The sequence below is a fragment of the Nelumbo lutea genome, chromosome 2, assembly GCF_056320005.1.
Source record: "Nelumbo lutea isolate HS-2025 chromosome 2, American lotus-T2T, whole genome shotgun sequence".
Taxonomy (NCBI): Eukaryota; Viridiplantae; Streptophyta; class Magnoliopsida; order Proteales; family Nelumbonaceae; genus Nelumbo; species Nelumbo lutea.
In genome coordinates this window covers 14,245,732-14,268,242 of record NC_142685.1, presented here as the reverse complement: position 1 = coordinate 14,268,242, position 22,511 = coordinate 14,245,732, and the positions used below count along the sequence as shown (strand labels likewise).

General features: G+C 35.2%; 1 protein-coding gene across 2 annotated transcripts; it reads left to right on the top strand.

Moving 5' to 3' along the window:
- Nucleotides 1-6,633: 6,633 nt before the first annotated feature.
- LOC148868709 (abscisic acid 8'-hydroxylase 2-like) lies at nt 6,634-11,765 on the top strand. Of its 2 annotated transcripts, XM_088968231.1 has the most exons (9): nt 6,654-7,376; nt 7,619-7,937; nt 8,068-8,217; nt 8,530-8,778; nt 9,171-9,260; nt 9,376-9,561; nt 10,008-10,126; nt 10,244-10,337; nt 11,275-11,491. In XM_088968231.1, exons 1-8 carry the CDS (start codon nt 7,153-7,155, stop codon nt 10,296-10,298), a joined length of 1,392 nt encoding a protein of 463 aa, XP_088824357.1. In that variant the 5' UTR covers nt 6,654-7,152; the 3' UTR covers nt 10,299-10,337; nt 11,275-11,491. The 2 variants fall into 2 exon arrangements, with proteins under 2 accessions (XP_088824358.1, XP_088824357.1); XM_088968232.1 differs by lacking the exon at nt 10,244-10,337 and having other exon boundaries at nt 6,634-7,376; nt 11,275-11,765.
- Nucleotides 11,766-22,511: the final 10,746 nt, after the last annotated feature.

Here is a 22,511-nt window from a genome sequence, read left to right as displayed (position 1 = left end):
TCTCCTGACGTCCTCTTAACATGCACCCTGTCAATTATACATTAGTGAGCAGTTGATAATTTATAAAACAATAAAGCCCTTTAATTGCTCATTCCTGCATCCATTGTGCGTGCTGAAGTCTGAAGTGTGTTCTTGACCATGACTTGCACTATTGTGGCCCGTTGCTGTTGGTTGGAATTTAAGACTCACCATAATAATACGAGATATTAGAATCCAAGTTAGGTGCCATTGTGTTTTTTTTTTTTTGTGGTTGCGTTTTAGGATTGCAGGACGTGTATAAACTGTTATATTGGGGAATGCTTCATCTTGGTTCACAGGGGAGTAATCAACCCTGGACTAAAAGAGTGCCAATCCAATGGTTGGTCATAAGAAGAAAACCCGTTGACTTTGTCGGGCATATTTTTGATTTTATAGGCGCAGGGAAGAGGAAAAAAATTCCATGCTTTGCATTTCAAACTTGCAACCATGGAAATGACGTCATGCTTTGTTGATTTGAAGTTTCTAATGGGCTGATAGAATACGTTTAGGTTCGTTGACTATGATGTTCGGAGACATTTGAAAGGGGTACTTCGTTTTCCTTAAATAAGCTATGATGGCCTGTGTTAAAGGTGAGACCATTGCGAATCATGACAGATTTTTTATACAGGGTTATCTCAGTTTTCCTTGCAGAACTGGAGCTGATCTAATGGGCTTGAATGGTTTTCTGCATTGCTTGTGGCCAGAATGGATTATTTATGAATAGTGTATTATATTTGTGTGAGAATGTTACAAACACTTGAGTGGGAAAGAAATATCCCTTTTTAATAATAAATTTTTATGGCTAAAATAGTAATTGCCTTATTTACCTGGGAAATAAAAGAACATGGGTAAATGTAGGGTAAGTAATTTATCAAAAGCAAACAGGGCATTAGAGGAGCAAGTAAAAACCTTTCTTTTAAGAGATGTTTAGGGTTATAATAGGAATTTAATTGAAACTTTCTTCCCCCGCCCTCTTTCTCCAAATGTCCTCTTTCTTCATCCTTAATTCTATTCCTCATCTTTGAAACGCCTCTTCTCTGAATTAGATGCCCATCAACAGAATTTCCCCGTTCAATTTTCTTTCACTAATCGTCTATCAATCAATTGTTTTTGGCAGACACCTCAATTTCTTTTTATTGGTTCAAAACTCTTCAATTTCCTTTAGCGCTGATTCAAGGGTCGCACTTTCTTTCGGATAACCTAATCTTTCATTGACTTGAAAATAGAAAAGAGATTCAGAAACGGTAGATTGCTTATGGTTTACCCAATGAAACTGCATTTGTTGGATCAACATTCACCACTCATTTCTATTCAAAGTATTCCATCTTTCTCTTTCTCTCCCTCCCTCTCCCACCCGCTTTCGCCTTCTATGGTGAAGCCTCTTCAAAGCCAGATATTTCTTGGAAAAATTATTATAAAGGGTTTTAATTATATTAATATTGAGCTTTAGCCCAGCAATACTACATTATTGCCTTTAGAAGGGCTCAAGTCTATTGCTTTGAGGACTAAAAGTCGAGAGGGAATGCAAACCGCTGCCTCATTATTTTGTGAGAAGACAAATTTACCCCCCCCCCCCCCCCAATTCGTAAGTTCAAACCCCTTGCCACGTGGCACGATGCTGGGCCTTGATAGCGCCCGACATGATGTTTGTTCAAACTCGCTGCTCAACCAAATGTTCAACTTAAGCAATCTTTCTAAGCAATTTTGAATCAATGAGATAATGATGGATTTGCATTCTGCCTTGGAAGCAATTATGTAGGGTCAGTTTCAAAAGAGTACAAATACAATATATATTTGTACAAATACATAGAAAATAATACCAAATACAAAATTTTGCACTCTACATATTTATATTTGTACTCCTTTCAAACTGGGCCTTATTTAAAGAGATTTAATCCTGTTAGAGAATTAAAATCTATTTAGCTGGGAACCTCATTCATAAGCTTAATCTTTTAGGTTGAATGGTTCTTTGAGATGATATTAGAGTCTGTATGACCAAATAATCTTGGTATTCAATCCTCGTCATCCCACAATTATAAATGCTCTCATAGTGAAATAATCTATTCTCACTGTCCAAAGAAGTTTATGGCATTTTCCATTATTAGTTAGGTGATCATGTTAGTCTTTTCAGATGGTAAAATAAATAGTTCTTAATGCAATGAAAGGTCAATTAAGTAAATAGGTTACAAATTATAAGGAGTGTTTTAGTAAAATACAAATAATAGGATAGATTTAAGTAAATATATGAAACACGAAAATTATTCATACAATAATGATAATGAATTAATGATGATATGAGCACCACATAGAGCATAAAAACGAGAAAAAGCAAGCATATGTAAAATTAGTCTTCCAAACCTAAACCTAGTATTCAATTCCACAAGTGTGCTTTTCTTACAATGCCTGTTCTAAGGCTATGTTGTATCTAAGAATACTCAACAAAGCAATACCTAAAAATATCAATGTGTGTTGGGGTCTAAGCACGTGTTTCATATAGTTAGAAAACTGCGATCCACATTTGCAACTAATAGCTACGATTACAATAGTCAAAACACACCGTGCTGGCAGATTCTGGGATGAACAGAAAATTAAAACACTTATTTTGAGTCATTTGAGATGTAGATGGAGAAGCAGTTTGTTGGTTACGAGTCATTCATGGTCACAAATGTCGTTTGAAATAAATTAATTTATTATTGTTGTTGTTGTTGTTGATGTAGTAGTAGGTGAAAAGACAACAAGTAGGAGGTTCCGCCCTACTAATAGGAGACACATGTCAACTTAGTTTTAAAAATTCAAGGGACTTATCTTTGCTTCTAATAAGAATCCTCTCAAGTCTCAACTAATCATATTCATATATATATATATATATATATATATATATATATATATATATACATGGCCTAAATCAACAATAAACACTTGATACATCAGCAAAATTGCCAAGAACAAAATCAACAATATTGTCAAACACCCCCTTAATCATCTTACTCTTCAACGTTTACATTAACCTGTATCTCTCCCTAATAAGAAAAAGAAAGAATATTTAAAATCATATATCTAAAATTGAAATATCTTAAAATTTTCAATTTTTAAATTTGTGAAATAAATTAATTGAGGAATTTCCTATACATAATTTTGCTTCTTTACCTGGAAAAAAATACCATAACCCATCTATTAAGGAAAGTGGGAAAATTAAAAACAAAGAATTAGATAATAGAACACTTCAAGACTCTTTATCATGATCAAAACGTGTGCAACAAAATCCACTATATGTGATAATGTAAGTGAATAATGGAAAGATTAACGAAAATTCAATTATTTTCATCATTATACAACTAAAAGTATGAATGAGCTTATAGAACTTTTTATTTTTTAACTAAAACACCCTTATTTTCAAATTTGGTCTCTCTCTGGTTACAACTTGTGAGTGTAGAAAATGTAGGTTAGAACTACCACTTTTAACACCTTTCTCGTTGAGTCTTACATTAAGGTATTAACTCCCATTGACCTCTCTCAATAAATCCCATATTTAAGGTTTTTTCTTACTAATAAAGGAAAGCGTTCTTCTGTTTAGGTTGCGAATAAGTGAATCAACCACCTGGATCAAATGGGTCAGCTGATGATGTTATAGTTAAATAATAAAATTTATAAAATAGAAATGAATACAAAAAAATAAAAAATTATAAAAAAATTGGGATAATCTCTAATATTCTATATTAATCATATTAAAAAATATGTGATAAAAAAATTGCTTTCGTTGATGATGGAAATTAAATACAGAATTTAAAACCAACCCAAATTGAAATTTCTTTCTTGTTTGGTGGCAAGTAAGCAACTCAACCTTTTAGTTCAAATATGTTAAACATTGGATGTCATAATTAAATAAAAAATTAAAAACGATAAATAACACACAAAGAATTGTGAAAAAAATATAATTTTTTGTTGAAAACATTTGAGCATATCTATAATATTTTATTTTAATATATTACAGAAAAGTTATGTGCAACAAACAAGAATTGGTTTTATTGGTGATGGAAATGAAATACAAATTTAAAATCAAGTCAAGAATAAAATTTGTTTTCTTGCTTGATGTGGTCGGTCAATAGTTCAACCTTTCCAACCAAATGTATCAACCTTTGATGTCATAATTAAGTAATAAAAATTACAAAATAAAAGCATGAAAAATTACAAAAAAATAGGAATTTTGTAAAAAACATTTGAATACATCTCTATTACTAATACTATATATTCATCATATAGAACAAAAATAAATATGATAAATAAGAATTATTTTTATATACATAAAAATATAAAAAATTTAAACTTCTTCTTCTTCTTCTTCTTCTTCTTCTTATTATTATTATTATTATTATTATTATTATTATTATTATTATTATTATTATCTTTTTATTGTCATTATTATTATTATTATTACCATCATCATTGTGCAAAAGCATATAAACAGAAAAAAATATATAGCAAAAAGAATGGGCCGTATACAAGTTTGGATATTTGGATAATCATCCAGTAGGAACCGAAAATAAACATTGATAACACATGTGGCCCATGGTATTGCACATGTCACTATTGGTATTCTACCATCAGTTTGAATGTTTGCCTACATACAGCAATGCATCCTGTTTTGTTGTTTCCTGCATCTTTTCATTTTGAAGCGTTGAATGGAACTAATGTATTAACACTTGTAAGAAAAATAAAATATATTAATTTCAAAAATAAAAAGCGTTTAAAGTTGGTTTGTATTGAATTGCTGGTAATGGATATCTGCTTATTACAGTTATGGGATCGGAATATCTCACCAGATTGTTATTGGATTAGATTGAACTCCAATCTATTATTAACAGCCCTGTGTCATTGTTGAGCTGTCTGTCTTCTTTTTGGGGTTTTTAATGTTCAGTCCACCTCAGAATGGACGACTTACAGATAGATTGGGTCGAACGCCGTTGAAGTAGGATCAAACCCTTTAACAGGTTTGGTCTGAATATTGAACCAAAATGAGTTGAAATAAGGTTGGTACAATGGAATGGACGACTGTTTGGGTTTTAATTTAATTAAACTCTAAGAGACCAAGAGTGGAACTGGAAGGAAAATAGTATTAAAAAACCATGAATTTTTCAAATATTGTTTTTTAGTATTTTAGGTGGCAACGGAGCATCGTGCTGGCATCGATTGGGTGGGGCCAACCAAATATTGCTGTATCTGTTGGAGACTTGGAGATTCTCAATAAAGCCAAACCGAACTCATGATATCACATCACAAACGTCAATTCAACATTATTATTAGTATCATATTATTATTAAAATAAAGTAATAACACAATCCAATAATGATCCGTAAATACCATATCATGGGTCAATGAGATAAGGTGGACGCCACATTCCATCATGTGTGTTCAATGGTCGCCACGTGTCGATGACACATAGACAAACAATCGCGGGGGTATCTTCGTCTAGTTAAGGCGAGCCAACCAATTCCGTACGCGTTTCCAAGAAGACAGGTACAACTGTCGTCGATCTTGGTGGCGGAATGGCTACGTGTTCGAATCAAGCCGATCACAGTGTCAGGCTATGGGAGCTGTTCAATGTTGAAATGTTTGAACAGAGAAGAGGAAGAGATTTGAGGTTTCTTCCAACTCCATTGACGTGTTGCTCTCTCACTCTCTTCCCATAATCCTATTCCTACTCAATGCGGGACCCAATTCCCTGTTTGCAACAGGTGTCCAACTGCCAGACTGTGGAGAAGAGGAGGTGACTGGTGAGTGAGCACTGAGCAAAGATGTTAATTTGTTGTTGTTACTTGTTAAAAAACACAAAAAAAGAAGAAGAAAAGGGGCTGGCTGAGTTTGAGACAAATAAAGCGGAGCGAAGTGGCAGCGTGGGCTGTGTAGAGTGTGTAGTGTGTAGAGAAGACAACTCAATCGCATTAAAACCAGAAAGAGGCACTTGGTTTAAGGAATGAAGATATGCAGTGTGGGAAGCACGCTGTTTCACGTGAGAGATGGAAGGGGTCTGTTACATTTTACATACATCTAGCTATGATTCATTCTGTGCAGCTCGACGAGCGGCATTCGACTGATACATGCGTTCGTGATTCAGGAAACACTTGGATATCCATATTCATACTGAATACTGATGAAGCAGGAGCTAGCTGAATCAAGGTTGGAGAGAGAGAAAGAGAGAGAAGACACAAAAAAGTTTTCGTTAATTGATACCCATATGAGACTGAGACTGCAGCGCAGGGGCCAGACTACACGATGCGTGTGTGTGTGTGTGAATCGTGTGATGTGAGAGACAGAGCTGATGAGAACACCCAGGAGCCATGATTCATGAGCCCATGATCCAACTCAACTCAACATTCAGAATCAGTATTAATTAATCGATGATACCCAGGACCAGGAGGTGCCGGAGGCCGGAGGGAGAGAGAGAGAGAGGGAGTCGAGAAATGGGTAAAATTTAAGAAAGAGCCCGGCCAACATCCAATGGTACGGACCAACCCCACGCACACGCGTGTCGAATCCAGAGGAGACCACGTGTTGACAAGACGGGGTACGACTCCCGTTGGTTTGACATGAGATGACCCGGAATGATGAAATAGGCGCAGGCTTAGGCGCGGATAACCGAACAACCGCTCAGTGCTGCTCACTAGTAGGTCGGTCTCGGAAGGATTGGGGATAAGGTAAAGGTGGTGGATTGGGCCACACTCGGGCCTCGGCTGGGTTTAGGAATTAGGATTTAGCCATTAGGCGTAAGGCGCGGGCCAAGAGAGAAGGAGAGGGAAATCTGCATCAGTTTATGGCTCGTCACGGGAGGTGAAGAAAGGAAAGGGGATCGATGCAGAGACCAGAGACCGGACAGAAGAGAAGGAGAGGGAAAAAGCTTGGTAGGGCTGGTTGAATAGTTTCGGGTAACGTGTCCAAATGCGAATAAAGTGCGACCGTGTGGAAGGCAAAAGTCCTTAAAAAGGGAAAAGAAAGGTGTTCCCAGAATCGCGGTGACGCATGTCCATTCCCCCACCTATGCCTTTTCCTATTTAAGGCCCCTTCCACTCCAACACAATCCTCATCTACCTATTCTTCTACCACAATTTACTCTATTACTACTACAAGTCTACAACTACCATGCAGCCTCCTCCAGCTTCCTTACCACTACTCTCTGCCACCTATCTTTCTCATCTTCTCTTCTTCCTATCTATTCTCTGGTTCTTCTTGTTGTATTTGATTCAATGGCGTCAAACCAGGAACAAGCACCTCCCACCTGGTTCCATGGGTTGGCCTTACATAGGCGAGACACTCATGCTCTACAGTCAAAACCCAGATTCTTTCTTCTCCAAGAGGCAGAAACGGTAAATAACATGCCACTTTAGGTCCTACATATAAACAAAATCAAAACCCGTTTTAGATCTCTCTCTCTCTCTCTCTCTCTCTCTCTCTCTCTCCATATTTTTGTCTGGTTTTTAGTGTTTTTATTCTGTGAAAACCAACTAGAATAAGGGAGAATCCTCGAGGAGTTTCTATGTGTTATACTGACGACCATTTAGAACATGTCTATTTGTTTATTCAACGTTTCACTTTACATCTGTTGCAGGTATGGTGACATATTTAAGACACACATATTGGGATGCCCCTGTGTGATGATTTCAAGCCCCGAAGCAGCCAAGGCTGTGCTAGTGAGTCGAGCCTATTTGTTTAAGCCAACCTATCCTCCAAGCAAAGAGAAGCTGATAGGACCCGAGGCCCTATTCTTCCAACAAGGGGATTACCATTCGAGGCTGAAGAAGTTGGTTCAAGACTCTTTTCTTCCATCTGCCTTGAGAGGATACGTCTCTGAAATAGAGCAGATAGTTCTCAAACTTCTTCCTGCTTGGGAGAACGAAACCATTAACACACTGCAAGAGATGAAGAAGGTATTTCTAGTCTTCAACTTCCCAGTCGGTCCCAAGTATCCGGCCCCTCCCTAATCCCTTCTCCCAGATTTTCCCCTACAAAATGAGAAATTACTGATGAGAATCTTATTCCTTTTCGTCCTTCTTTTAGTTTGCATTTGATGTGGCAATTCTTTCTGCTTTTGGAGCTGGTTGGGACGTAGAGACGGAGCGGATCAAACGTTTGTATCATCGTTTAGAGAAAGGCTACAATTCCATGCCTCTCAACCTCCCCGGAACTCCCTTTAACAAATCAATGAAGGTAACGATGGTCCTCGATCGCTCCTCGCCATTTTCTTTGAGTAATGCAATATTACAATTACAACTACACTCAAGCTTTCACTTTTATTTATATATTTATATTAATACGGTTTTAGGTCAAGTTAAGCTGTTTTTAGTCTCACATTGCTATGAACTGCATGTGTCATGTCAACATAGACATTTTGTAGTATATAAGGCCTTTCTTTTTTTTTTTCATTTTTATTTCCAAATGGCTTTTTTTTTTTTACAAAGCTGGGTTCTTCAGTTGTAAATCACTTTTCTACTTTTTCTCATTTGATGTTGACTGACACAGGCAAGGAAGCTTCTCAATGAGACCTTGAGGAGGGTGATAGAGAAGAGAAGGGAAAGAAAGAAGCAAGATGGAGGATTGTTAGGAGTATTATTGGGCTCCAAAGATCACAAGCTTAACCATCTAACCGACTCTCAAGTCTCAGATAATATTATAGGAGTGATATTTGCTGCTCATGACACTACTGCAAGCGCTCTCACATGGATACTCAAGTACTTACATGACAATGAAGAACTTTTGGAGGCTGTTACGGTAAAATCACCCCCTTCTTTTTTTTCTCCTTGTCCTGCAAAAGATGAATCTAGTTACGAAAGTCTAAAGTTCTATGAACTTACATTTAAATTAAAACTTTAAAGGGTACTTTTGTTGTTTTCCCTAGGATATATAAGTCTTTTACCATTATCTACATCTACCCCTCTTAACTTTCCATGGCTGAGCCATATTCACCATTACACTTTGCTTTATACACAAACTATCAATATTCTTATTGTACCTTATCAGAAAAAGAAAAGGAAAGAAGTAGAATATTGTGTGGCATTTGTTATTGCAAGAGAAAACAAGGGGATCGCTTTCATTTCTCCATCTGTCTTTCTTTTTTTGAAAAAAGGGATTAAATTGATTTACACAAAATGAAATTATTACAGAAGGAACAAGAAGGAATTCGACGAGGGATAATTGAAGAAAACCGTGAGATGACTTGGGCTGATACGAGAAGCATGCTGTTGACTAGCCGGGTAAACCCCATTTGAGATCTTATCAATTGATTCATTCATTAATATTCCCAATGGAAAAAGCATAAATATATAGGAAATTGAGATTAATAATAATAATATAGGAAGTGGTTTTCAGGTGATTCAAGAGACTCTAAGAAGAGCAAGTATCTTGTCATTTACGTTCAGAGAAGCCGTTGAAGACGTAGAATTTGGAGGGTATATAATCCCCAAAGGGTGGAAAGTTCTTCCTCTGTTCAGAAGCATTCATCACTGTGAAGATTTCTTCCCTGATCCCGAAAAGTTTGATCCTTCAAGGTTTGAGGTAAAATTAAGCATAGCAAATATCTTTATAACTTTCTTTCTCTCTCTCTCTCTCTCTCTCTCTCTCTATCTCACACACACATACACATACATCTAGTTTATCTAGTTCTTGAGTCAAGGAAGATTAATTCATGAACTGAGGGGAATGGATTTGTTTTACTGCTTCTTTTGTCGTCCTATTTTACTAGATGAAAGGTAGATTATGTGGGTGTCCTCTATTTCTTCCTTTTTTTCTTCTCATAGAGGAACTGGTATATCTGATCACGTGACTGGTTTTGTAAGGTTAGGTCATACAGCAAATTCATTCTAGTGATCTATCTGTTAGATTTTTTTTTTTCGCTCTTTATTGGAATGAAAGGAAAAAGATTTTGAATTCCTCTGTTCATGCATATTTGCACTCTCCATGGAATATGGAAAGAATGACAAGAAATATGTGTGATGGCGCAGGTGCCACCGAGACCTAACACGTACATGCCATTCGGGAACGGTGTCCATTCTTGTCCAGGGAATGAGTTGGCTAAGCTTGAGATACTCGTCCTCCTCCACCACCTCACCACCACTTACAGGTATCCTTCTCTCTCTCTCGCCTTGTGTCTGTCTGTCTCCCTCCGTAGTCCGTAAATTTAAAATTTTCGGATAAATAGACTGTACTGAACAATAAAAACCCCTAATTTTTTTTGTAGGATTAAGATGAGTCAAATCATTAATCGGTATCAGAATCTGACGACCACTTTTTAATTATTTTGTGAACGTGGCGGACATGCAGGAGGTTAACAGGTGTCACCTAGCCTATGAAAGTATTCGATCGTTTGGTTTGAAACACAGACTTGAATTAGTTTGACCGTAGGCCTGTCCTGTAGAAGTGGAAATTCCAATTTTTAAAATGGCGTGGGAAGATAGGTGGCAACTGTCTAGCAAGATTATTATTATTATTATTATTATTAAATAAGAATAAAAAAAGAGTATACATAATTAAAATCCGGCGGAAGAAGTGTGGAAATAAAAAGGGAAGACAAATTTAGCATTTACTGTTAGACATCTGTGATCTGATCGCTTTGGAAAGGGACCCACCAGATGTCGGATTTAATAATTGATACCATTACCATCACCATCGAGATCGGATACGCTCTTCTAGTTGAGTGTATGTAACGCAGTAACGGTGACAGATTTGGAGATTCACATATGAAAGCGGGTCCTTTTACATGTCGGGACTCGGGAGGGTTTCAGAGGAGAAATGAAGGGTGAAGACTGAAGAGCAGCAGGAGAGAGAAACTACAACATACAATAAGTAAAGATCATCATGACTGGCCTTGTGTATGGGAATATGGGATGGTAGCTAAGCAGTAGAGTCTGTCCATCCAGTAGCTACGACCTACGAGCCTAGGAACAAGAACAACACGTTACACGTATATATCAAGGGCCAGATGTTTGGGAAGTGACTCTTTGTGATTATGGCATTGGCAGATTGGCTATGGGGCCCACCCCCGTTGCCGGACAAAATTGGTCTAACCGTCCGTATGTCCGGAAGGGGTCGACACCCTTTATCCACTTCATATCAAAGTGTCCAATTAAAACTTGGTCAATGGTCAGCCTAGATTTTAGGCTCCCTGCCTTACTTTCCTTTTTTATTTATTTTCTATGTGTATAGTATGATATGAAACCTTAATCAAAAGTGGCAATCATAACTCCTGATAATTTGAGTTACACGTTTCAGGTGGAAGGTTGTTGGTGAGGACGATGGTATAAAATACGGTCCATTTCCTGTGCCCAAGGGAGGATTGCCTGTAAGGGTGATTCCTAGGAACAACTGATCGATGGAACATGATTGATCGATGGAACATGATTCAAAGGGCTGTGAGAGAGAGAGAATGAATTTTAGGGTTTCAATGCAATGGAATTAATAAACAGTCTTCTACTTTATCTTTTTCTTATATATCGTATCAGCTGTTTTCTAGTTACAGACAGTGATGTGTGGTGCAATGATGTTGGTTAATTAGAGTGCGTACAAGTGTAGATAAAACAAATAAAGTAAGAAAGAAACGAAGTGTAATTTCGTTTTTTACACGCGGGCTTCGTAACAAGAAGTTCGTGTGTTTCTTCTTCTAGTCTGGTCTGGATCAAATGTGTGGTGTGGATTTCGGATGTAGTCCTCATGTATCATTGGATTCATTCTGCTTTATAATTTATTCCGTGTTTTCAAGTCTACTTGAAAAAACATATAAGAATAAAAAATGGTATATACTTTGGACGATGTAAGTTAATTTACAAGGTTGGGGGAGGTGATAACTGATGAGATATTGTTTGCAAGGACGATAGGAATCGGACGAGCGAGCTAGTTAAGGTAGAGAGAGCGAGCAGTATATCTATATTGAAAGGGTAGAAAATATAATTAAAAGAATATCATTAAGTACGTTTAATTATCTCTCATTAAGCTTCACATTTAATTCATTAAATAAATCACATTCTCTCTCATTTAATTTAATATTTATACTTTTGTTTATCATCATTAAATTCCATTAATAAATTCATACACAATAATTATTAATAGAATGAAATTTTATATTTTTAAAATAAATTAGAAATGAAATCATATTCTTCATCTAAGTGGTGGGTAAATAGTTCAACCATTTGGGTTAAATGGATAATTCCATGATGTCATAAATAAATAATATAAATTTAGAAATATAAAAAACACTTTTGTTTATCATCATTAAATTCCACTAATAAATCTATACACAATAATTATTATAGAATGAAATTTTATATTTTTAAAATAAACTTAGAAATGAAATCATATTTTCCATTTGAGTCAAATGGATAATTTCATGATGTCATAAATAAATAATACAAATTTAGAAATATAAAAAATATAAAAAAATAAATTAAAAAATTTGACACATTTCTATTATTATATATTTCTCATACTAAAAAATACCAATGATAAAATAGACATAATTTTATTAATGATGGACATCAAATATATAACTTAAAACTGATGAGAAATTAAATCATCTTCCTATCTAGGGGGGGGGGGGGGCACATCTATAATATTATATACAAATAATATAAAAAAAATAAGTATAATGAATAATAATCATTTTTATCAATGATATAAATGAAATGTAAAATTTAAAACCACTTTGAAAATGAAACCATTTTCATATCTAGATGGTAGGTAGGTCAATGATCTAACGTTCCGGGTCAAATAGGTCAATCTATAATGTCATAGCTAAGTAACGGATATTAAATATATACATACCTACATACAAACATATATAAACTCAAAGAAAAATATAAGCTATATATAAAGCATTATGATACAATTCTATTGTTATATATTCATCATATTAAACAAAAATAAATGTAAAAATAAGAATTATTTTTATCGATGATGAAAATGGAATACATGAATTAAAATCAACCAAAAAACAAAATGATTTTTAAATCTAAGTGGTGGGTTAGTGGTTAAATTATCCATGTCAAATTGAATCTTACTATTAAATAATAAAATACATAAAATTCTATAAAATGTAGAAATTTGTTGATAATTTTGGGTACATTCTATAATATTATATATTCATTATATAAAAAAGTGTGATTAATGAGAGTTATTTTCATTAATGATAGAAATGGGATAAAAAATACAATAAAAAATAAAGAGCATTAATATCTAACACATGACCCAACTAACCATGTCAAATGGTTCAATAATTTAATTAGCTAGATCATCATAAGCAAGTGGTTTTGTAGAGATTCAAACATATCATATTAGATTTGAATTAGAGTATATTCAAATCTGATATGATCCAAAGATCTGACCAGATCTCATAAGTATTGATTTGAATCCAAATCCGATCAAGATGTCAGATATTTGAATTTGATACGATCTTATTTAATTTTTTTAAAAAGTAATAAATTATTAAAAAAGAAAAATATAGCAGTTGAAATAAAAAACAAAAGATGTTAGTTTTTTTTTAACTATTTCCATCATATACAAATTTATAAAAATGCAATATAAAAAGCATGTTTATAAATAAATAATAAATAACATATGTATTATATATAAATAATATATATACTCTATATATAAATAATTGATTTGATTACAATACTAAAACCAATGTTCAAACAATATATTGGAATTGAATTTCCTCTTGGTAAATAAGTAATTTTTATTATCTCATAAATTAAATAATAAAAAATAAAAATATAGATTTTTTTATAAATTTTATAAAAAAAAAATTGAACATGCATTAATATTATATATTCTTGATATTAAACCAAAATATGTTTGAAAAAATGAGAATTATTGTTAGTAAAGATAGAAATGGCTAAAATATAATAAAAAAATGAATTAACGTCTTAATTAGAATCCATTTTCCTGGTTAAATAGGTTAACGGTTTAACCAATAAGGTCCTTTGGTTACTAACTATTATCATCACCATCATTTGATAATTCCACATGCAAAAATAAAAGTAAAAATAATTTTTACTTTTATTGATGATGAAAATATAATACATGATTTAAAATCAATCGGAAAAGAAAAAATGGTTTTTTCATCCAAGTGGTGGGTTAATGGTTCAACTCAAGGTTTTAAAAACCGACCAAAAAACAGAACCATTATGGCCACTAGTTTCCGGGTCGAATAGGGTAAATGCATATGAATATAAGAGAAAATATAGATTGAATAGAGGTATTTGAGAAGTTGTCGGATGAAACTGAAAGAGTTTAGAAGAAGAAGAAGAAGAAGAAGAAGAAGAAGAAGAAGAAGAAGAAGAAGAGGAGGAGGACTTGCAGGCTGCAGAGCTTGCAGTGGTGACGATGGCGGTGCGGTGACTTACAGCAGCAACAATGATGATGGCGACAACTATGGTGGCGGTGGTGAAAAACTGGCAATAAAAGTAGATATGAGATTTCTCAGTCTAAGATCACACACTCTCTCTCTCGCAGATCTGTCGTCTAGAGTCTAAACTTCTCTCCTAGATCTCTCTCAGTGCCTTAGACATCTCTCTCAATAGATCTTAGATATAAGAGATTTTAGATCTCAAATTTGAGAAATCTTCTTCTCTTTTCATTTTGTTCTAACAAACTAATAAACCACAAACTGTTCTCCGGGTCAAATGGTTCAACGGTCAAACCGTCTAGGTCAACGATTCATTGACTAATTCAACGATTTTTTACCAAAGACTGGGTTTGGCGTAAAATGAAACCGGTCGCCTAAACGAATTCTAGTTTGAACGGTCCAACCGTCTGGGTCAACGACGATTTGAAAACATTGGTTCAACTATCCATGTCAAACGGATCAACACATGATGTTATTATTAAATAATAAAATGCATAAAATTCTAAAAAATGTAGAAATTTGTAGATAATTTTGGGTATATTCTATAATATTATATATTCATCATATAAAAAAGTGTCAATAATGGGATTTATTTTCATCAATGATAGAAATGAAATAAAAAATAAAGAGCAATAATGTCTAACAGATGACCCCACTAACCATGTCAAATGGGTCAATGATTTAATTAGCTATGTCATTGTAGGCAAGTGGTTTGGTAGCGATGCAAACAAATTGGATTGGATTTGAATATGGGTACATTCGAATTCGATTCGATCCAAAGATCTGATCGGATTTCATAAATATTGATTTAAATCTGAATTCGATTAGGATGTTGGATATCCGAATCTTATACGATTTGATTTAATTTAAAAAATAATAAATTATTAAAAGGAAAAGAAAATATAATAGTTGAAATAAAGAAAAGTATTTTTCAACTATTTTCATCATATAAGAAGTTTACAAAATGCAATATAAATAACATATTTATAAATAAATAATAAATAACATATCATATATATAATTAATTAATTTTACCATAATATTAAAAACCAATGTTCAAACAATATATTGGAATTACTTTTCCTCTAGATAAATAAATAAATTTTATTATCTCATAAATTAAATAATAATTAATAATAAATAAAATATAGAAACTTTTATAAATTTTATAAAAAAATTTGAACAAGCATTAATATTATATATTCTTCATATTAAACAAAAATATATTTAAAAAATAAGAATTATTATTTATAAAGATAGAAATGATTAAAATACAAAGAAAAAAATAATTCATAGTCCATTTTTCTGGTTAAATAATTAATGGTTCAACCAATAAAATCATTTTATTGCTGATTATTATTATCTTACACTTTTACTAGTTATTACTTATTACTAAATGCACGGAGACAAGTTGTGCAGCGCTTAGTAGTAAGGGCAAGCGGACAATGAGGGAAAAACAGATGGAACGGCCAAATTAAGCCAATTAATTAATACCAACTCATCAGACTCCTGGGGCGCGTGCTGCTATGGCGACGGCAAGTAGTAAGTAGTGTGTTTGTGTTTCTTCTACTTGAGACTTGAGAGTTGCGTACCTAGCTAGTAGCTACCAAGCCTACCAACCCCAACCCTCTTATCTGTTTCCATTAATCCTGCCTCTACGAAGAATAAAGAGTTGGGCATCTCTTTTCTCCATCAACTGAAGTGAGTAATCATGCATATATGCAAGGCATGATATAATGCTATCCATCTATATATGTTCATTGGCACTAGAGTAGGGGTGTTAATTGGACTGGATTTGGTTCAATCCGGTCCGGTCCGGTCTAATGTGTGAGTTTATTACAAATGGACCTGGTCCAATCCAGTTTAATGTATATTTTGAATCGGTCCAAAGACTGTTTAATTACAAATGTTCTTATTTTCTATTAATAGATTTGATATTGGCTCAATTAATTCAATATAAATTCATTATAGACGGATCTAATATGTCATTGATCCGTCCAGTCCGTCCAAATTCAATATATCTTATTGATCCGTCTAATCTGTTCAAATAAATTTTGATTTAGTCGAAGTCCAACCTAAAACTTTTAGGTCCATTGACACCCTACACTAGGGCAGGGAACGCGTATTTTTGATACGGAGCACGGAAACAAGTATCCACACTCCCACATTGCCGACCCAAGTCATCCACTGATTCTACCATTTCAACTCTCAATCCATACAAAGCCTCTTTTATTATACAGGCCTCTTTGATTTCTCACTCACTCGTTTTCCTACCCATGGACAGGAGTTATGATGGGTGCACCGACACGTCTCTATAGTTTGGAAGTTGGAAGGCGACTGGGCAAGCCACTTCCATGGTACAATTTTACACTAACTTAGGCTGCGTTTGGCACTCCTGATAATAAGCCCTTTTCTTTTTTCTTTCAGTTAAAACAGGATAAAAGGTTAGATTATTTACGGGTTTTTTTCCCGACCTTTGTTTTAACTTCAGGTTTATTTACCAAGTTACTCCAATTATTATTATTTTTTTAAAGACAAGAATATATATCCCTCCGCAACCACTAGCGGCAACCCTCATCTCCACTTCATCTGCCTTAGCTGCTATCATCATTTGAAGTTTTATCCTTTATCGGCAAACAATCAGGGAGGAAGAAGACCAACAGTTACAAGTGCGGGAAAAATGGCGAGCATCAAAATGAAAATCAAAGGATCAGCCGAGAACAGTGTTGTTTAGAGTGAGAGCACCATGGTGCTGATCCTTCGAACTATTACAATTAAGCATCAACGTATGGAAAACGGTGGATTGCAGGTAATTAGCACTGTCGTGTTCATTCATATTGTGTCGTTGGACTCGTTGCCTATAATGTACAAAAATGTATATATGCACATCTAATGTTTGTTGACGGGTCTCAACAATAAAAGCATCGTTGTTTGTCAATATCCTAAATTCAAGAGCCAACCGGCTCTACCCATGTTCAAACAAATCTTCCCATATAGGCCAAATAACCAGGAGATATAAATTTCAACAAAAGAAACAAATCTACCCATGTCCTCTTGTGATTAAGTTTTGTCTTTTGTGATCTATAGTCCTGAACTACCATTACTCGGATTAAAAAAACGGGTTCGACTATGATGCCGGAAAGGCGTGACATCGGAACAAATTTATAGCCAATCAACCGGATAACCAATCAGATGGGTTTTCATGAAAAGGATTTGGATTGATCAAAGTCTTTCTAATGGCATAGTTTTTCCTAAAAAAATCTCAAACCTATAAGTCAAATTGAGTAAGTCGTTTGGTTGAGCGACAAGAGAGAGATCAAAATGTCCGAGTTGCTTTACTTGGGGTAGGTAATCTATGCAATTTAAGTCTTCAAATTGGGAATGTGATTGTAATAATGTAAGGGAACTAGAGTGCTTGAGAGCTAAATTGTGTGTTCCCTTTTTCTGAGGAAATGAATGCCTTTATATAGGCTAACTGTCATGAGCTCTACGAAGCACATCCGAGATATCTAGCCCATTTGATTTAGAGGTGGTTTCATGCCCGTAGATGGACTCTGCATAAGCGGGAAGTGCTTATCTGATCACGCCCGATACGAGCGGGGTGGTAGTTAGCTCCATCGATGAAGCGACGTGATCTCGGAGGATTCAAAGAGGATAGCGACACACTCATGATGGGGGTCGTCCACCATGTCCTACAAGTCTCCAATTATGCTTCAGCCAGGTCGACGGAGAGAAGTCGCCCCTCATGCTGATGAGGTCCCTAGCTTAATCTTGTGATGGTCGACTTGGTCCTGCAATGGGCAATCTTGTCCTGTGATGGCCGACTTGGTCTTGCGATGGGCGAATTGGTCCTATGATGGCCGACCTGGTCCTGTGATAGTTGACTGGGTCCTACAATGGGTGACCTGGTCCTATGATGGCCAACCTGGTCCTACAATGGCTGACCAAGTCTTGCGATAGGTGACCTGGTCGCGCAATAGACGACTTGGTCTGCAATGGTCGACTTGGTGTTGTGATGTCCGACCTAGTCTTGCGATAGGCGATTTGGTCCTACGATGGGCAACTTGGTCTTGACATGGCTGACCTAGTCCTAAGATGGCCGGCTTAGTTCTGCAATGACCGACCTAGTCCTACAATAGGCAACCTGGTCCTAAAATGGCTGACCTAGTCCTGTGATGACCGACCTGGTCTTGGGCCGAGGTGTTAAGCAACGGTTCATGGCCACCACATGTTACAATACCATTGGAGGTCCAAATCGCCCCTCATCAGTAGCTACACATTGCCATCTTATATTATGAGATCTGTAGTAGTTGTCTAATGCAAATAGGGTGCAATATAGTCTTAGAGAAAGTTAGTAGGAAATTTGGGTTAGGAGTTGAGGTCATAAAGTGGGGAGGATGCCAATTCACGAGGTGTATTTATAGTCATATCACGTGGGAAAATCCATTATTAAAAGGGGCAATTTTGTCTTATCCAAGTGCTGGCAACTCTCCCAATAGGTGAGAAAGTTACTTACTCATATGTGATATGGGTATTACTTACCTGGGTAACTAATAAGTGATACCTAGGAAAATAAATTTTCCCTAGGCTCCACATAAATGATAAAAAAACATGAATTTCTTGATCAATGGGAACCAACTTTCTCTCTCTCAAAATCCAAAACACAAAAGTCTCGTAAAGCTTAAGTGTCATCTAGCAAGGCAAGGCCAGAGGAAAAGAAATAAATTAAAAATTTTGAATGATTATCTTGACGTGGGGACATGTCAAATAATTTAACTTCCGCAATTTGGGAAGGATAAACTTATTTAAAAAAAAAAAAAAAAACTTTTGCTAGACAGATGGACTTGTCACTTTACAAAGAAATCCTTAAAAATTCTATCAGTTTAGGACCACGTAACCCATCAAATTATATACCCACAAAAGCACTTTGAGCAATATCTACTCTCTCACCCTCGATTTGCTAATCCGTTTTTATACAACTAAGCAATCAAATGCCCCCCATCTGTGCGATAAGTTTTCTCCAATAAAGCATATATAGTTTCAGTGAACTTGTTTTGATTAGTTTCTCTTGACTAAGACAGGACATTAAATAAATGAAGGCAAGACAACACTATGTGTATCCTCGCACAAGCTAGTTATAAAGTTATGAAAATGTTGATTTGTTGCATTATCACAATCTCGGGATGGAATTTCTTTTGTTACATTGGTGGGTTGCCTGTCTGTGAGTGTCACCCTTCCTTTTGACATCACACCTTTCCTTGTCAGCTTCTATATCACCACTAAATTCCCTGTGCAGGTGGCGTTCCTCCATTGCAAAGAAAACAGCTCTACTGTCCCACCCTGCGCTGGACCAAATGCGCAGTTTGTTGACCAATCTATGTTCCAAGTGTCCTATTCCCAATAAACTACGAACTACAATTTCCTAGAACTCTGGGTAAGAAATTCTGAAATTGAAAATGTTCACCTGAGTTTCTTGCAGTGGCATGGCCTAGCTGTCGGAGTACTCATCACAATGGATAAATCGTCTGGTCCTTAATGCATGTGATGTTATCACTCATTGGCTCAAAGGTTTTAAAGTTGAGTCTACACGTCCAACCCAACAAGTGATGATCAACACTAAAAACTAATCCCCAATTAGATAATTGATTAAACTAGCTAGCTAAAAAAGAAAAAAAAAAGGATCAATTCAACTACTCTGAAGATTCTTTTTGTGTATGTTACAGAAGTACTTCTGTTCACATCATTATCTTGCAAGATGGCAAGATCTAAATAAACTCAAAATTAAAAGATAAATATAATTGTAAAGAAAAGTGAGTTGTGTTGGGTGTTAATTAGTACTGCAATCTCGTCGCATGTGTCATGTCTCCTGTTTGGAGTATGGAGGGTTAAGCAACCAACGAGTGGGTCCCTCGGATCATCATGCACATTAGAGTGATTGAATTTCTTGTATAATGATATACGTGGAGGCTCTTGGGCCTTGCCAGTTGCCAGCGTAAATATAGATTTTTATAAGTGAACTCCGTTTACATTGATAAGTTGACTCTGGTTTGGGTTTGGGCTGCCACAGTAACTAACTATATTGTATTGGCGGAGTGGAAGCCACTTGGGATAAAGCCTACAAGATTGAGATAAAGGGGCTTCAAGTACTGAATCTGTAGGCTGTGGGAGGGCGCTGATGAATTTGGACTTATTTGAGACTGGGCTTGTGGCCCTGTAGGGCTCACAAGGCTTGGTTAATTTGCCCGCCAAACGACCCATACCTTGTGTGTCGTGTATCAAATCGTTGTCACATGGGCTAAAGCCTATTATTCACATGAAAGACAATCAGATAGAAATCAAGCATGACTACATCTGCATCAGTGGACCAGTCCGGTGATAAGCCAACGATACAAACAAGAAATGATTAATATTGTCTTTACATTCACGAGACATGGAAAACGAAAAACGAAAACAAAGCAAGCAAAGATATTTGCTTGATTGGTCTAACAAAACAAGTTTTCTGTATGTTATCTTGAATTTTATTTTATTTGTGGATAAATGTTTTATGATATATATAAATTTGATAATAATAGTGTAAACCAAGATACACTAGGATTGGAGACCAAGAAATGATTCAACATGATCATTTCTACTACCTTGGTCTAATAATTTATAACAAGGGAGAGACTAAGGAGGAAGTCATCTAAATAAGTAGAGCAACAATTGTAAAGTCAACTGTATTGTATGGAACGAAGCACTTGGTAGTCAAGAGACAATATGTCCAAAAAATGAATACGATAGAAATACAAATGCTAAGATGGATGAATGGGTATTAGAAATGAAGTTATGGATAAGAACTCAAGAGTAACTCCAATAGGTGATAAAATTAAAGAGCTAGACTAAGAGGGTTTGGGCATATTCATAGAAGACACCAACTGTGCTGGTTAGAAGAATTGATCTGTGTAGACAAAAAAAAAAAAAAGACATAAATGAAAATAGTAAAAAATGATTTAAATACTAATAATTTAATAATAAATATGGCTTTAAACATGGAGTTCATGCAAACGAGCTCATATAGTTGAGATAAGTCATAGATGGTGGTGATGATTTATGTGTTTTGTATGTCACTTTTAATATGTTTTTGCAGGAAAATTACAATTGTATTAAGAGATGATTTCTTTTTTGTCGTTGATTAAGTGATTATATTATGCATTGCCATAACAATCTCACAGCCTCAATATAGTGCGTAGAGACAGAGAGGTTTAGGAGATTCCTTAAACAGAATTGGTGAATGATTATATTTATATGTGCTATTAAGCTACAATTGGACCCTTAAAGCAGAGTGGTTTGAGCTAATGTTGGAGAACCGAAACTGAATTTTAGAAAAATTGAAATAACTGAAACCGAAATTTTTAGTTTGGTTTTCAGTTCTCAGTTAAAACTGAATTTTAATAATATATTCTATATTCTATATTATAAAATATATATTATGAGATCAAATTTCATTATATTAATATATAATATATTATATATTATATACTAAAGTTTGATTTATTTGATTAATCGAATTTATAATTCTGAAAACCAAAACCGAAATTAATACTCAAACCAAATTAAGTGAACTGAACCATGGCATGAGTTATCACTCCAAATTTTCTTAAAGTCAGCAATGTGAGAATTTTCTAAAAAAAAAATAAGAATTTATTTCCATCACCGATGTGTTGACATGTTTCAGTGGTCGGTCGTAGCACACGTGAACTCTTTGATTATAAACATTGAACCACCACAACTTTTTGACGTGGGAGAGGATTTGAAGAAAAATCCTTTGAATTCAAACGTACGCCACGCGACAATCCAAGCTCATTTATGTCCTTCGCCAAATTCAGCAGATCCATCGATATAATTCGGTAGGTAAAAGTGAAAAATTTTCTCCAACCTCCTCTTTGACACAATTTGCCCCGTAGGAATGGCAACAGTGCGCCGATGCTGCAATCGAGCTCTAATCTATCAGTTCCGGTTTAAATTCGATTAGGCTCAATTTGAATTTTATTTTTAATCGAATTTGAGTCTTTTGGGGTAAATTTGATTGATAAAAAATTTAGCTCGAAAACTCGCAAACCTGGCTCGA